At 33.3% G+C, this 13,925-nt stretch overlaps 1 protein-coding gene across 2 annotated transcripts in view; it reads right to left on the minus strand.

Annotated features, from left to right (window-relative positions):
- Positions 1-4,493: 4,493 nt before the first annotated feature.
- LOC114325966 (fatty acid-binding protein, liver) overlaps positions 4,494-13,925 on the minus strand; it is a 28,192-nt gene continuing 18,760 nt past the window's right edge. Inside the window, exons 1-4 of one of the 2 annotated variants that reach the window (XM_028274121.2) lie at positions 11,708-11,896; positions 6,419-6,582; positions 5,421-5,510; positions 4,494-4,627 (exon numbers count right to left, since the gene is read on the minus strand). In XM_028274121.2, the coding sequence (XP_028129922.1) occupies positions 4,577-4,627; positions 5,421-5,510; positions 6,419-6,582; positions 11,708-11,774 (372 nt within the window). In that variant the 5' untranslated portion in view covers positions 11,775-11,896 and the 3' untranslated portion in view covers positions 4,494-4,576. Of the gene's footprint in view, positions 4,628-5,420; positions 5,511-6,418; positions 6,583-11,707; positions 11,897-13,925 lie in introns of those variants that run through there. The other variant, XM_050647364.1, reaches the window with a different exon arrangement.

Here is a 13,925-nt window from a genome sequence, read left to right on the forward strand (position 1 = left end):
TATTTATTTCCGGCCTTATTTTAAGCACGCGTTTTGCACCCCCCGAGAAGGGGTAAATGTCACCCCCCAAGTAAAAGCAACCAACGGCACAAATTCAACTTTGAAGTGGAGGGTAAGTAGAACCTAAATCCAAATTTTCATGCAATTCGGACTTGACCCTGGAAATTACACTCCACCAAAGCGGTCATTTATTGGGCTATTAAGGAAAACTGTAGGTCTTCAGTATTTAGTCAGGCTGAAAGTCTTTAGAACAGATATTCCCACAAAAGGGAGATCTTTGATCAATTTGTTTCTAGTTCTAACGCATGGAGCAGACTTTACTAGAAAAGTAATTAATAAAATACAAGTGGCTTAGACAGTAATGGAGAGGTCAGTGTTGAATATCTCCCTCAGAGACAAAGTTTTAAATCAAATTCTTCTTCTTTGTATGCCGTGCTTGTTTTAATGCGTTGGCTATCGTCGTATTAATAAGCTGATGAAATATTTCTCGGTCGGCAGCTACATGAGAAAATTCCTCGAACGTTCGATCTGTCCATTGTTTAATGTTACGCAGTCAGGACAATTGTTTCTTTCCAACACAGCGTTTTCCTTCGATTTTGTCCTGAATGATCAACCGGAGTAAGCGATATTTAGGTCCTCTCATTATATGACCGAAGCATTGAACCAAATCAAATCAAATAGACGAAAAACTGGTTTCATGGACGCACTTAAAATAATTACAACGCTTAGATGGAACTGGGAGGGACATGTTGCTAGATTCAAAGATGGAAGATAGACAAAGAAAATATTAGAATGAAGACCTAGACACGATGCTTATCGCAATCGATAATGTCCTTTGGGTGGATAGCAGCAATTCTCAACAAAAAATCCTAGGAAATAGATTAATTGGAGTGCTAAGAATGGTAAACTGTCGGGAAACTATCACCGCAACACTCGCTCTTCACTTAAACCGAACGATATGGGGAAAGCACGAAAAATGAAAATTTATAATATGAAATTATAAATATCAAATATCAAAAGCGTGAAAACGAGAAACATGAAGATACAATTTTGTCTAAATTAAAAGAGCGGGAATTTGGAGACATTGGAGGGAATACGTCTTTCACCATACCACTGTCAGATTAATCCCTTCGAATACATATGGGGATTACCAAAAACCAAAACAATATTATAACAATCATGTTGGGCCTAATGGTTGTATTGACGAAGTGGTTTGGGAAATTTGGTGAAAAATACTTTTAACTTCAACTCCAGAAATAGGAAGGAACTGTATATACCTATGTATATGTAGGAAAAATAATTGAAGATGGTGGATTCGTGAAGATTTCTTGACGTACAGTTTAATCCATACTGATTATAGGTCTAGATTTTAAAACATTAGATTTTGAAGGCCTTCTCCGCAATTGGCCAGCGCTAACGTATTATGGGCATATCTAATATTGTTCACGGTTTATACCATCTACAATATTACTTACCTTTTGTTGTTTCCATCAAGGTGTTCTTAAATGTTTCCTCTGAATATAGGTTAAAAATAAAAAGCGAGATTATAGAGCTTTGCCTCACTCCTCTTTTTATATTTATTTCATATTTCATGCGACTGTTCTTATTCGACTTTCTTTCCTCTTGATGCCAGTATAAATTTGTAATTACATATTCGCAATTCTCTATCGTCCAATCCAGCTGTTTCCAATATTTCTAGCATTTTGTTATGGCGGTTCTTGTCAAAAGCCTACTGAAAATCATTTCAGGAGGGTCGCCTCCTGAAATTGGTTTTAAAAGATATATACATTTTGATGTATATTTCTACATCTCTATTTCAGAACTTGAATACTGAACCAGGCTTCGTACTAAAGCAACTCATCAATCCGAATTCTTCTTCTTCTTCAGCGCTTTCTTGGCTTTCCATCCAGTCTCTTTCCCTGCATTCTAGTGTTCAGTGCTCTTTTTGGTAGCCTATCCCCTCCCATTCTTATCTCATGTCCAGCAAATTGCAATCTTTGTATTCGAATGAAGTCTGACAGGGGTGTTTCCTTATAAAGTTGATAAAGCTTGTTGTTTTATCGAATTTTGAAGATTCCGTTTTCTCTCACAGGTTGTAGTATATTCTCCACAGTACTTTCCGTTCGAATGTGCCGAGTTTGTTTTTGGATGTTTCTTTCAGAACCCATGCTTCGCTACCATAGCATGCTATTGGTCGAATTAAGGTTTTTTATAAATCACTTCGAATTGAAGATTTCTAATTAATTTTCTTTTCTAATATCTTGTATATTCTGCTATCCATTACTCGCAGGAAGATCTTCAAAATGTGACTCATGAGACTTAACTTGTCTTAATTTAACAAATGTCTTAATGTTCTTGAAGTAACAACTTTTTGCCTCAACCTCACAGAAGTAAGTGCTTCATTTTATTAAGTATATTTCAATTTCATCATTTTGAATCACTATTGTAGCTATCGTCTGAAGATGTTACAGAAATTTAACGAAACATTACGAAATGAGCACGCGCTTGTTTTACACAATAAGAATTTTGCACGTGCGATGGTTGAAATGTACCTACATACCCACATAACAATTTCATGTTCTTAGTAGATTCATAGAACATACTTTTCAGAAAAAGTAGGTATATACTGAGAATATGCGTAATTACCATTGCGAATGTGCAGAGCACATACTGAGTATATACTACATTACAGTACTTAAACGTTCTATGTATATACTTAGAATGTGCTGCCGCATTTTTTTTAAGTATATACTAAGAATATACTTTTTAGAACATTCCAAGGACGTTATATAAACCTTCTATTTATATACTTAGAACGTACTACCGCACATCTTTTTAGTTTATACTAAGAACGTACTTTTTAGAATATTCCAAGGAAGTGCTATAAACCTTCTATTTATATACTTAGAACGTACTACTGCACATCTTTGTATTAGAAGAATATATTTTTAAGGATATTCTAATAAAGTGCTATCAAGTGCTATATTGCTCAGAAGTATGTTTTCAGCATCACCTAATCTCATCTTAGGTTCTACTGGTTCTACCAATAAATACCTATTATATTTACATATTTTAATGGCAAATGAGAATGTAGTTAGTACCTACATTCTGCAATATTACTTAAAAAGTAAGTACATATTTATAAATTTGAGTTATCTATATAAACTATTATATTATAATATTTAGCTAAACTAAACTATGTATGAGTAACTAAAATTTATATACTTATATGTACTTACTTATATGTATTTATTAAATAATATTGAGTTACCAAAATAGATTATACCTATTTTGAAGCACCGCAAACAAAATAAAGAGATTATGTATCCTAGATACATGATTGATGATTCTTTAGTCCTAGTACTTTATTATCATTCGTCTCCATCCTTAACACTGCCACACTGCATAGATACATATTTTCGATTTCATATTTTACCGTTGTTTCCTACCCTGATCCATTCAGATTCAGGTAAGAAATGGTCAGAATAAGACAAGACGGGGTTAGGGGGATATGTATTGTGGAAGTGGAATAACAACATCGGTGCACCGGTGGTAAGTGTTGCCAAACGGAGGGAAAATTCACTTTTTGCGGGAATTTTCAACATAAAAGGTGATAAAGGGAAAAGTTAACTCAAAAAGGAATTTTTGTTCCAGTCCAAATTGTAAAATATTAAAAAAAATCAAAATATTTGAAAATAATTAAACATATCTTCTCAGATTTTGTAAACAGGAGGGAATTTTTTTATAAAAGCGGGAACTTTTAAGGTTGACGGAAAAAGCTTACTCGATGGTTGGCAACAACAAAGCCTTTGGTTGTGGGTTTTGGCATGCTTTGGTTCTGGAATGGCCCGTATCACAGGCTCCCGTATTGAATTGAATGTACCTAAATTCAAATTCCAGCGATGTAAAAATACTCATGATAAACTCAAAATGGTAAAGTTATTTCAATTATGAAAACGAATTTTTAATAATAAACGTTAATAAGTATCTACTTATAAGTATGTGTTAAGAATGTACTTATAAGTATGTGGTAAGAATATTCGATAAAGGTATATTCTAAGAATAAACTTTTACGAATATTCCGAGTTACTACGTACACGAATGTACTCAGTATATTCGGTACGAGAATATACTTTAAAGTATATGCAAAGAACATGAAATTTAGAATGTTTTTTAAGGTACATGCTATGCTTATAATAAGCATATACTAAAAAGAATATACCCCGACGAATGTTGGTAGTATATGCTTAGAACATGATACGAATATCATTGTTATGTGGGTAGTGGCTCGAGCAATCATATGAAATCTTTCTCCCTTCACTGAACGTTTCAAGCGGAGAAGGAAGAAAGATTCCATATGATTGCTCGAGCCACTATGTAGATTTTAACCATCGCACGGTCAAAATTCTTAGTGTGTGAAACCGCGCTATGGATATTATTATGAAGCTGCTGACCAAGTAATATATAATTTAGGTACAATAAAAATAAAAAAATTATAATATTAAAAGTATTTTATATAAATTAAAGTTACATATTTTTCATAAGTTTAATATAAACAAACGTAAGTTTTTGTCGTCTAGTCTTTCTTGAAAATGAGTTTTGCTGATCCTTTAGGTGATTTATGGACCTAGAAATTAAAAAAAAAATATTATTATTGCAAGTCAAAAGTTAAATTCCAAAATGAATTAATTTAACTACACTTATAAAAAATTAGGTTTGTAGATATGGTAGAAAATCATATGAGCTCAGCTATTTATGCAAACAAGATCAACGTTAGTCGTTTTGAGTCCGCTGCTGAACATAGAACATAAAAGAAACCAGATAGTAGTTGAATAAAGACATAGAAATAAATACAGTCGAACCCGCTTATTGCATATAGCCTTCGTGCCAATCAAAAGTATTCTTATAACCGGGATATTCTAATAACCGATCATTGGTCGCTAGTAGAAACGTTTAGGGAACTCAAATTTCTATTGCTTAAACCGGGATATTCCTTTAAGAGGTATTCTAATAAGTGGGTTTGTCTGTACCAACTAAGTTTGAATCTAATAATTGATTCAGACTTAGTTGGTCATGCAGACTACGATATACATGTAACCTCCATTTTCGAGTAGGGACCTTGTGTTCCCGGAAAATGATACATTTTAATCGGCTTCAAGTCGTTTACTTTTTACAAAATATAACTATTAATTTAAATCCAACCAATGTTTGGTTCTGGAGCTATTTAGCAAGGCCCTTAAAGTTTAGTGAAGATGGACTGACAAGTCCGAAAACGTTCTATACCAATTACAACACGAGTTTTTATTTCGACGTAGGTATGTGTTGTAGATATTTTAACCACATATTTAATTTTCTCTGAGTAGACTATAATTTTACTAGATAAGCCTATTGTCCTAACTGCAAGCCAAAGTTTCACTTACAATTTCCAAACCAGTGCTAGTGAAGTTGAAGGTCCTAGAATGGTCTCCGTTAGTGATTACAAGGATATCACCCTCAAGTTTTGCGTTGCTCTGTAAAACAAAGTTATTTAGTACCTATCTGATTTATTAAATGTAATACAATATTTATTCGTATTAAACTACAGTTAGTTATATTGTATGTATTTTCTAGACAATTATAAGATAAATTGAAAAATATCTAAGAATTGAAATAAATGACACCCAGATTCCTATTACAGATGCTGTAAGGTTCCTCAGTATGTATCTAGATGATAGACTGCGTTGGAAATTACAAAATACAAAAAATTGTACTGGTTGCTTGGAACAAACTTAAAGTTCTCCATAGACTATATGCTTTTGATCTACCAACAAATGCTCGGGCCTATATGCTCATGTAATTTTTATTCTTTCTGAAAGAACAAAGATTACTGATGTCGCAGAATGGGCATGTTGCCCGAGATAATCCCGAAAAATGAACGAAGAGATTAACATACTGGAGAGTAAGAGAGAACAGGCGAGGAGTAGGCAGACCGCAGAGGAGGTGGACAGATGATATTAGTCGCGGGAAACAGTGGATAAGAATTGCCAAGAGTAGAAATCGATGGAAGCAAATGGAAGAGGCTTATCTCCAGCAGTGGACGAACATAGGTTGAAGAAGGATAAGAAGATATGTCCATGTGGGGCTCCGCTCTGGGAATGTGCCAACAAGCACAATATCGTAAAGATAGGATTTCAGACCAAAGTATTAAGCAGCAGAGTCGATCTCCCTTGGCATGTTAAAAACAGTTGTATTCACCGAAAGTTGAAAATGAAAACTGTTGAAAAAAATGTGCCAACATTGCCAACAATCTTGAACCAAAAATTGCATTAAATGTGAATATCCAAGTAAAATGTCTAATGTTATATGCTTTAAACTTAATAAATTATATACTCAACAATATTTGAAAAAGTATCTTACATATTATAGAATAATACCTTACCTTAATTTTGTGACCAAAACGTTCTTCTTCAAATTCCTCTCCAAGAGTAAAAGAGGTAACTTTAGATTTGCCGGCAGCAGATTCAGTAACTATAACTTTGTTACCGTCTTGTTTGAATTCGATAGAAAATTGACCGCTATTTTTAATTTGTTCTTCTGGTATACCTAAAAATTTTGAAATAATATATTAAAAATTATTAAATGGCTATAAGCATAGACGTATATCCTGGCCGGCCAATCTTAGGAAGTGGACTGGTCTAACGTCAACTGATCTATTTCGAGCTGCTGTAAATAGAACAAGTTGGGTCAAGGGAACGTCCATAAACTATGTCGTAAAAATTTTGGAGTTTTTAATACCCTACCCCACTTCCGTCGTAAAGCGTCGTTTGCATTTGACCCCCCCCTCATACCGACGTCGCAATTGCAACTCATGACCACCTTTTTAGTGATTTTTTTTAAATTCCGTGTTATTCCTAGATTTTTAAAAGTTAGCTCTCAAAGTTTCTTTGCGAATGTATCCAAATCAGTATTACTATGTAGCTCATTAATATCCTCGTACTCTCTCAATTCACTATATAACTCATAATTAGCTTTATAGGGACAACACTTTTATCGGAGTTCCTATGCTTTCTTAACTGCATCATATAAATATTGATACTTATTTTGTTTAGATTTTAATGCCACTTCTTTTATTAAGTAAAAATAGATACAATGTACTAACTAAATAGACTAGAATATTTTATTTCTAGGCATTAAATAGAATAGAATATTTTATTTCTATTCATTCTTTTAGAATTTTTTCACACGGAGTATTCAGTAAATAAGTGAACAGTTTAATATTTATTGCTTCCAGACGTTGTTCTGAAAAGAAGCGTTTGTTTAAAGACATAGGACAATGTTTTATTGTTTGTTATTCTGTATAAAACTGCTAGCAATATTATTAACGCTGTTAATGATAAAAGCGAAATGAAAAGTATACGATAAAAGTAATATATGTACAAATTATTTTTCATTCTAAAATAGGGTATATTTTTTATATTCTTGAACTTCAAACGACGTCGGATGTGCACTTATGGCCCCCTCCCCCCTGTCGTATACCGTCGTAATAAGCAAAGTCTCCCTCCCCCTTTTCAACGACGTAGTTTATGAATGCTCCCCAATGTGGTCGCCAACATCTACAAGATAGGCAACTTTAGAAGAAGAAATGACTACAAAGTCAAGCTAAAGGAGCGCCTATATTTAACAAAATATTTGGACAAAATTCAACAACGTTCATGGAATAATTCAACTGAACTTATTTCTTGAACTAATGGTAATAATTATTACTTTAACAGAATTATAAGTTCTATTTTATACAAAAAAAAACTCAAACTGATCTGGTATTACTCAAGATCTAAATCTGATAAAAAACTAATTTAAATTCTATTCAGTAACCTAAAAGAAAGATAAGAAAAATAAAAATCAATAATTAGTGACTATTTATAATAAGTGGTAAATAATAAATGATAACAAACCTCTTTATTCTCGCTAGAGAGTCATTAAATAATTAAAGAATAATCTTGCAAAATTTTCCATGAAGATGAAAGTTGACCAATCAATTTGTCGAATAGCAAGGATAAAAGTTTTAGCAAACGAAGGTGGCAGCACACTTGACTTAGAAATTCTTGCACAAGAAAGAAATAAAATTAAATAATTCCCTCCAAAAGGAGAGGTCAATAAAATTAGAAAAAACACCAGTTTCAGATACTACCTCAATTTTTTTAATTACTATTTTTATTATAATTACTAATTTTAATTACTAATTTTTTAAGAAAAAAGGTTTTAGGATATTCCTAGTAATTAAAAAAATTGAGGTAGTATCTGAAATTATATAAGAAAGCAACAATGACAGTACAATTGGAAGAAACCACAAAACCCATACCAATTAACAGAGGAGTGCGACATGGAGTGTTATTTCTCCTAAACTAATTACATTAGCACTGGAAGATGTTTTCAAAACAATGGAATGGACAAACATGGGAATAAACATAAGTGGAAAGAAACTAAACCACCCAAGATATGCAGACCATGTAGTAGTAATAGTATCAAGTTTTGAAGAACTACAAACCATGCTAACCGAACTAGCAAATAAATCCGAACAAATAGGTCTAAAAATGAATTTTACCAAAACAAAAACAATGACAAACACACAAGATAATATAAACGTAATACTAAACGACACCACAATAGATGCTGTTAATGATTATATATATTTGGGACAGATAATAAAAATAAATAAGGAAAACCAAACATCGGAGGTAAGAAGAAGGGTCAGATTAGCCTGGACAGAATTAGGGGAAATTAAAATGGGTCCTAAAGAATAAAAAAATACAATACTTAAAAACAAGAGTGTTTGACCAGTGCATACTCCCAATTCTCACATACGCATGCCAAACATGGACTTTGACTAAAGCAAACATGGATAAAATAATGAAGACACAAAGAGCCATAGAGAGAGCAATGTTAGGAGTAAAATTAACAGACAAAAAGCAAAATAACTGGGTAAGAAATAAAACAAAATTCAAAGACGCAGAACAACATATAGCTAAGCTAAATTGGAGCTTCGCAGGTTATACCACTAGACAAACGGACAATAGGTGGAATACCACGATACAACAATGGAGACCATGGACACGAAAGAGAGCAAGAGGACGACCCCAGATGAGATGGGAAGACGACATTAAAAAGATCGGAGAAACGCACTGGAAACAGAAAGCACTAAACAGAAGGGAATGGAGGAAACTGGGGGAAGCCTTTGTTTAGAATTGGTCTAATTAAAGGGCAAAAGAAGGAGAAAGAAGAAGAAGAATATCCTAAAACAACCTCCTATGAAAGCCATAGCAAAATGCACACCTTATCAATGCCATGTTAAGATTAAGTTGTTTTCCAAATGTTAAGTACGATGTTATACTAACTCCAAGATCTGGAAAAGTAAACAAATATTTCTTTAAGTGCCATCTCCGCGACGAAGCTTGGCCATCATTATGGTTATTCTGACCTTCGAGGCAACTGCTCTGAACAGTTGCCTTCAACTGCAACCAAACCATTCTCTCAAGTTCTTCAACCAGGAAACGCGTCTAATTCCTACGCTCATCCTACCTCTATTTTTCCTTAAATTATGAGTCTCACGATGTTATATCTTTCGCATCTCATCACATGTCCCATATGTTGCAATGTTCTTTCTTTGATTGTGTTTTTAATTTTCCTCTCTCTGCCTATTCTCCTCAACACTTCTATATTCGTAACTCTATCTACCCATGAAATCCTTAACACTCTTCTAAATGTCCACATTTCAAAACGTCGATTTATTGCATTTCGGTTTATTGTTCATGATTCTGCTTCATAGTAAAGCACACTGTTTACATAACATTTAATTAGTCTTAGTCTGAGGGCTAATGCCAAATCTTTGCTGCATAAAATCTCTTTCATTTTCACGAAGTTGGGCCAAATACTATTGTTAAGTTGGTTAAGTTGCCATGATACGTTGCAGGGTTGGTATGTCGGGTTGAAACACTGACTATAACTTATAACTTTATTTATAATTTACAACATCCATCAACATAAGGTTACTAAGATGTTGTTTCGCGGAGTAGTCCTTCAGGACACCCTTCTCGTATGACTGCTAACTAGCATAGTAACGATCTTAATCTTAATATGAATAATAACAATACTATAATGACAATATTAATCCCTCTGTGGGCTATTTATATCTTCTTATAATTCGGACTTTGAAAAGTAAACGATACGTGAGTCTCTGCGAGGTTACACAAAACAAACTCCGTCAATCAACCTTCGTTTTGTTTGTGTATGTAGAAACAACATTTTTGTAACAACCTAATTACTTAAATTATATACATTTTTTAGATACATATTTTATTATACATTAAGGGTTTTTCCCTTACTGTACACTATAATTCGAAAATCTGGGCAACATACTGACTGATAATGGCCAAATAGACGCGGATATAACAAATATGGGAAAAAGTCTTCACGATTATAATGCACAATTAATACAGCAATACTATTAGAACACAAAGATGTAAAAATGCAACTTAAAAGAAAAATTCACAATATGAAAATAGTGCCAATAATAATATATGAAAGCGAAAACTTGACCATTCAGAAAAAACACAGGGAAGACCCAGAATGAAAGGAATATACCAGATCGAGGAAATGGAAAGGAATAAAGCGAAAAATATTTAAGAATTAAAGACGAGGGCCAGAAATAGAAATTTACAAAAAACATGGGTAAAGGAAAAAACCGGAGACCCCGGTGGCGCCCAAAATCCCGACAGCCAAAATCCCGACAGCCAAAATCCCGACGGCCAAAACACCGACACGCCAGAATCCCGACACGCCAGAATCCCGACAGGTCAAAATCCCGACATGCAACAATCCTCGCATAAGCAAAAATCCCGACCACTACATTTTGAATATTTATTGTTTCCTTTTCAAATGCAATACCAAATCTTATGATAGAGTATTGAAATTGACAAATTAATTACTTACTAATCAGTACGGGTACTAATTATTATGCGTTTTAAAAGAAAATATCATTTTAACACTTAATTTTATAATATAAAAGCTTTACTTACTGAAATGGAAGGTTGTAAGTGACATGATAATATCTACATATTATATGAAACTAAACTTGAACTCAGGATTTGATTTAGTATACATAATATATTATTCGACTATATATTGGAAAAAAATTAATTCATATACCCATGTTAGAAATTTTATTAAGAAAATTAGTTCATATTAAATGGTAAATACTTATGGCCATAAACAAAAAACCAGAAATATATGTAATTCTATGTTAAAAAGAAACTTATCAAACCTGTCGGGATTCTGGTGTGTCGGGATTTTGGCATGTCGGGATTCTGGCGTGTCGGTTTTTTTGTCGTCGGGATTTTAGCTGTCGGGATTTTGGCTGTCGGGATTTTGGGGTAGACCCGGAGACCCAATCTGGCGGCTGTGACAGCACAAGGATATGAGATGAAGAAGAACTAAATGTATAGGGTTGTAGAAAAATAAATTATAATATGTAATTTGCAAAAGTGTCGTTTTTTTACTTATGGTGTAATACAAGGTAATAAGCACCAAAACACAACTAAAACAATGTACAAACTTTCAAAAATAAATAAAGTAGAGAGAGCAATGGAATTATAGAGTTAACAAATGTTACAAATACATAAAATATTGAAACATAAGACAGATTCTTACTAAAAATTACAATAAATACACTTGCCATAGTCTTTAAGATATTGAACGAAGTTTTCTTCCCCAATTACACTGTATTTTCCAGAAAGAACCATTGTGTGTAGATACTAGTTCGGCTGAGTCTTGATTTCAAAAATTCAAAAAATAATTGATATCCTAAGTTGAAAATTCTCGATATAAATAGAAAATATTATCTTTGTCTACAGGTGTATTATCGTAAGTATAATATTTAGATAAGAGTTTAAGTAATTTGTGGTTATTTGTGAAGAATCATTATCTATGCACTCAGGTGTTTATTCTTGCTTGCCATTAAAATAATATTTGGTTTTTATTTAATTGAACACTTCGATTGCTCTCCCGAGAAATTAAAACGGGAGTGTTAAAAGTGAATAAAAATCTTTTATCGCCAACCGTCACTAAATTCATTCATTATTGTACTCATTTGCTCCCATTTGCGGCAGTAAAGTAACACTTTATTCTACTGAAAGAAGAATTTTACTTTACCTGCCGCGATTATATTAATCAAATTAACCGAGATTGAATGTAATTGGTCGATGGCAGTAATCGATTATTTATTTGAGTGAACTTAAAATTTATTTACTTTAAGTATTAAAAATATTATACAAAATTTACGTTATTATTAATTAAATTTATGTCAAAAAGTGAAATTTTGTGGTATTTTGCAATTATATTCATCAAATATAAATCAAAACTTTACAGATTTAGTAATTAGGTGTTCAGTATTGATAACTCTCGATTAAACATCCGGCCATCATGCGTCTGTCATTACTGTCATACAAAACGTTTATTTCCTCTAAAATTAAAATTTTTTTAAATTGTAAGTAAGTGTTAACCTTTTTTATCCTTGGCGATAAAATTTTGTATGCACCACGTCAGTAAAAACTCTTTATCGAACTCGTCTTTTACTTGCCTCGCTCGCTTGGCTCCCTCTGCTCGTAATATAAGACTCGTTCGATAAAAAGTCACTTTACTGACTTGGTACATAAATAACTATTTTCTGGTTTGCTGTGGGCCATTACTTTATTATTTTACTTTATTATACAACAGTCGTTGTATAGTGCCTCTACTCTTTCATCTTTAAATATGTAATTCACAAATGTAGTTTTTCCATTGTTTTAACTAGGTACTCATTAATATTGTTCAGACAATCTCTAATATTCTGTATCCGTTTTGTCCTTTGAAACTACAGGGTAGTATTCCCTGATGCTTATTATATGCCGATATAACAATGTTAGTAGGAAATACTGAACAAAAACTGATACAGTGGGGACAAGCTCTTTAGGAAAAAGATTAAAAACTGAGTTAAAAATGTAGTAGAGCAAAAACATAGTACCTATTTGGAATATTCATTTAAAAATTGACATATTACAAATACAACCATCACTTTGGATGATATAATGACTGTTATTACAAAGTCATGATAATAGTCCAGAGAAATAAGATTTTTCTCGTGACACATCCCACTCCAGGCCGAAATCAAATTTTTTGAGTAGTATCTTCTTCTTGTAGTGCCTATCCGTTTCGGATGTTGGCGACCACCATGGCAATCTTCACTTTGCACACTGCTGCTCTGAAAAGATTTGTAGTGGTTGTGTTGAACCACGTTCGTAGATTTTTCAGCCAGGAAATCCTTCGCCTTCCTTGTCCTCGCTTTCCCTCTACTTTTCCCTGCAAGACCAGTTGCAGCAGTCCATATCTCTCACTGTTCCTCATGATGTGACCGAGGTATTCGATTTTGGCTGTTTTTATTTTGATTAACAGCTCTTTTTCTTTTTTCATTCTCAGCAAAACACCCTCATTAGTAATGTGGTCGGTATAAGATATCTTCAGGATTCGACGATAAGGCCACATCTCAAAAGCCTGAATTTTCTTGCAGGTGGCGTCTGTGAGAGTCCACGACTCAACTCCGTACAACAGTATAGGAAATATATAACATCGTAGTAATCTGACTTTTATGGGTATCGACAAATCATGGCATTTGAACAAGTTTGCCATTTTTTGAAATGCAGATCTTGCTTTCTTTATCCTACATTTGATTTCTATACAATGGTCCCAATTTTCATTGACGTTCGTACCAAGGTAGGTGTATGTTTTTACTCTTTCTATTTGTTGACCATTCACACTGATTCGTCCAAATTGCTGTTCATTCTTAGAGATCATCATACATTTGGTTTTCTTAGTGTTTAGTGAAAGTCCGTATCTCTGACTGACCTCTGCGATTCTGC

Source organism: Diabrotica virgifera, chromosome 3, assembly GCF_917563875.1.
Source record: "Diabrotica virgifera virgifera chromosome 3, PGI_DIABVI_V3a".
In the NCBI taxonomy this organism is placed as follows: domain Eukaryota; kingdom Metazoa; phylum Arthropoda; class Insecta; order Coleoptera; family Chrysomelidae; genus Diabrotica; species Diabrotica virgifera.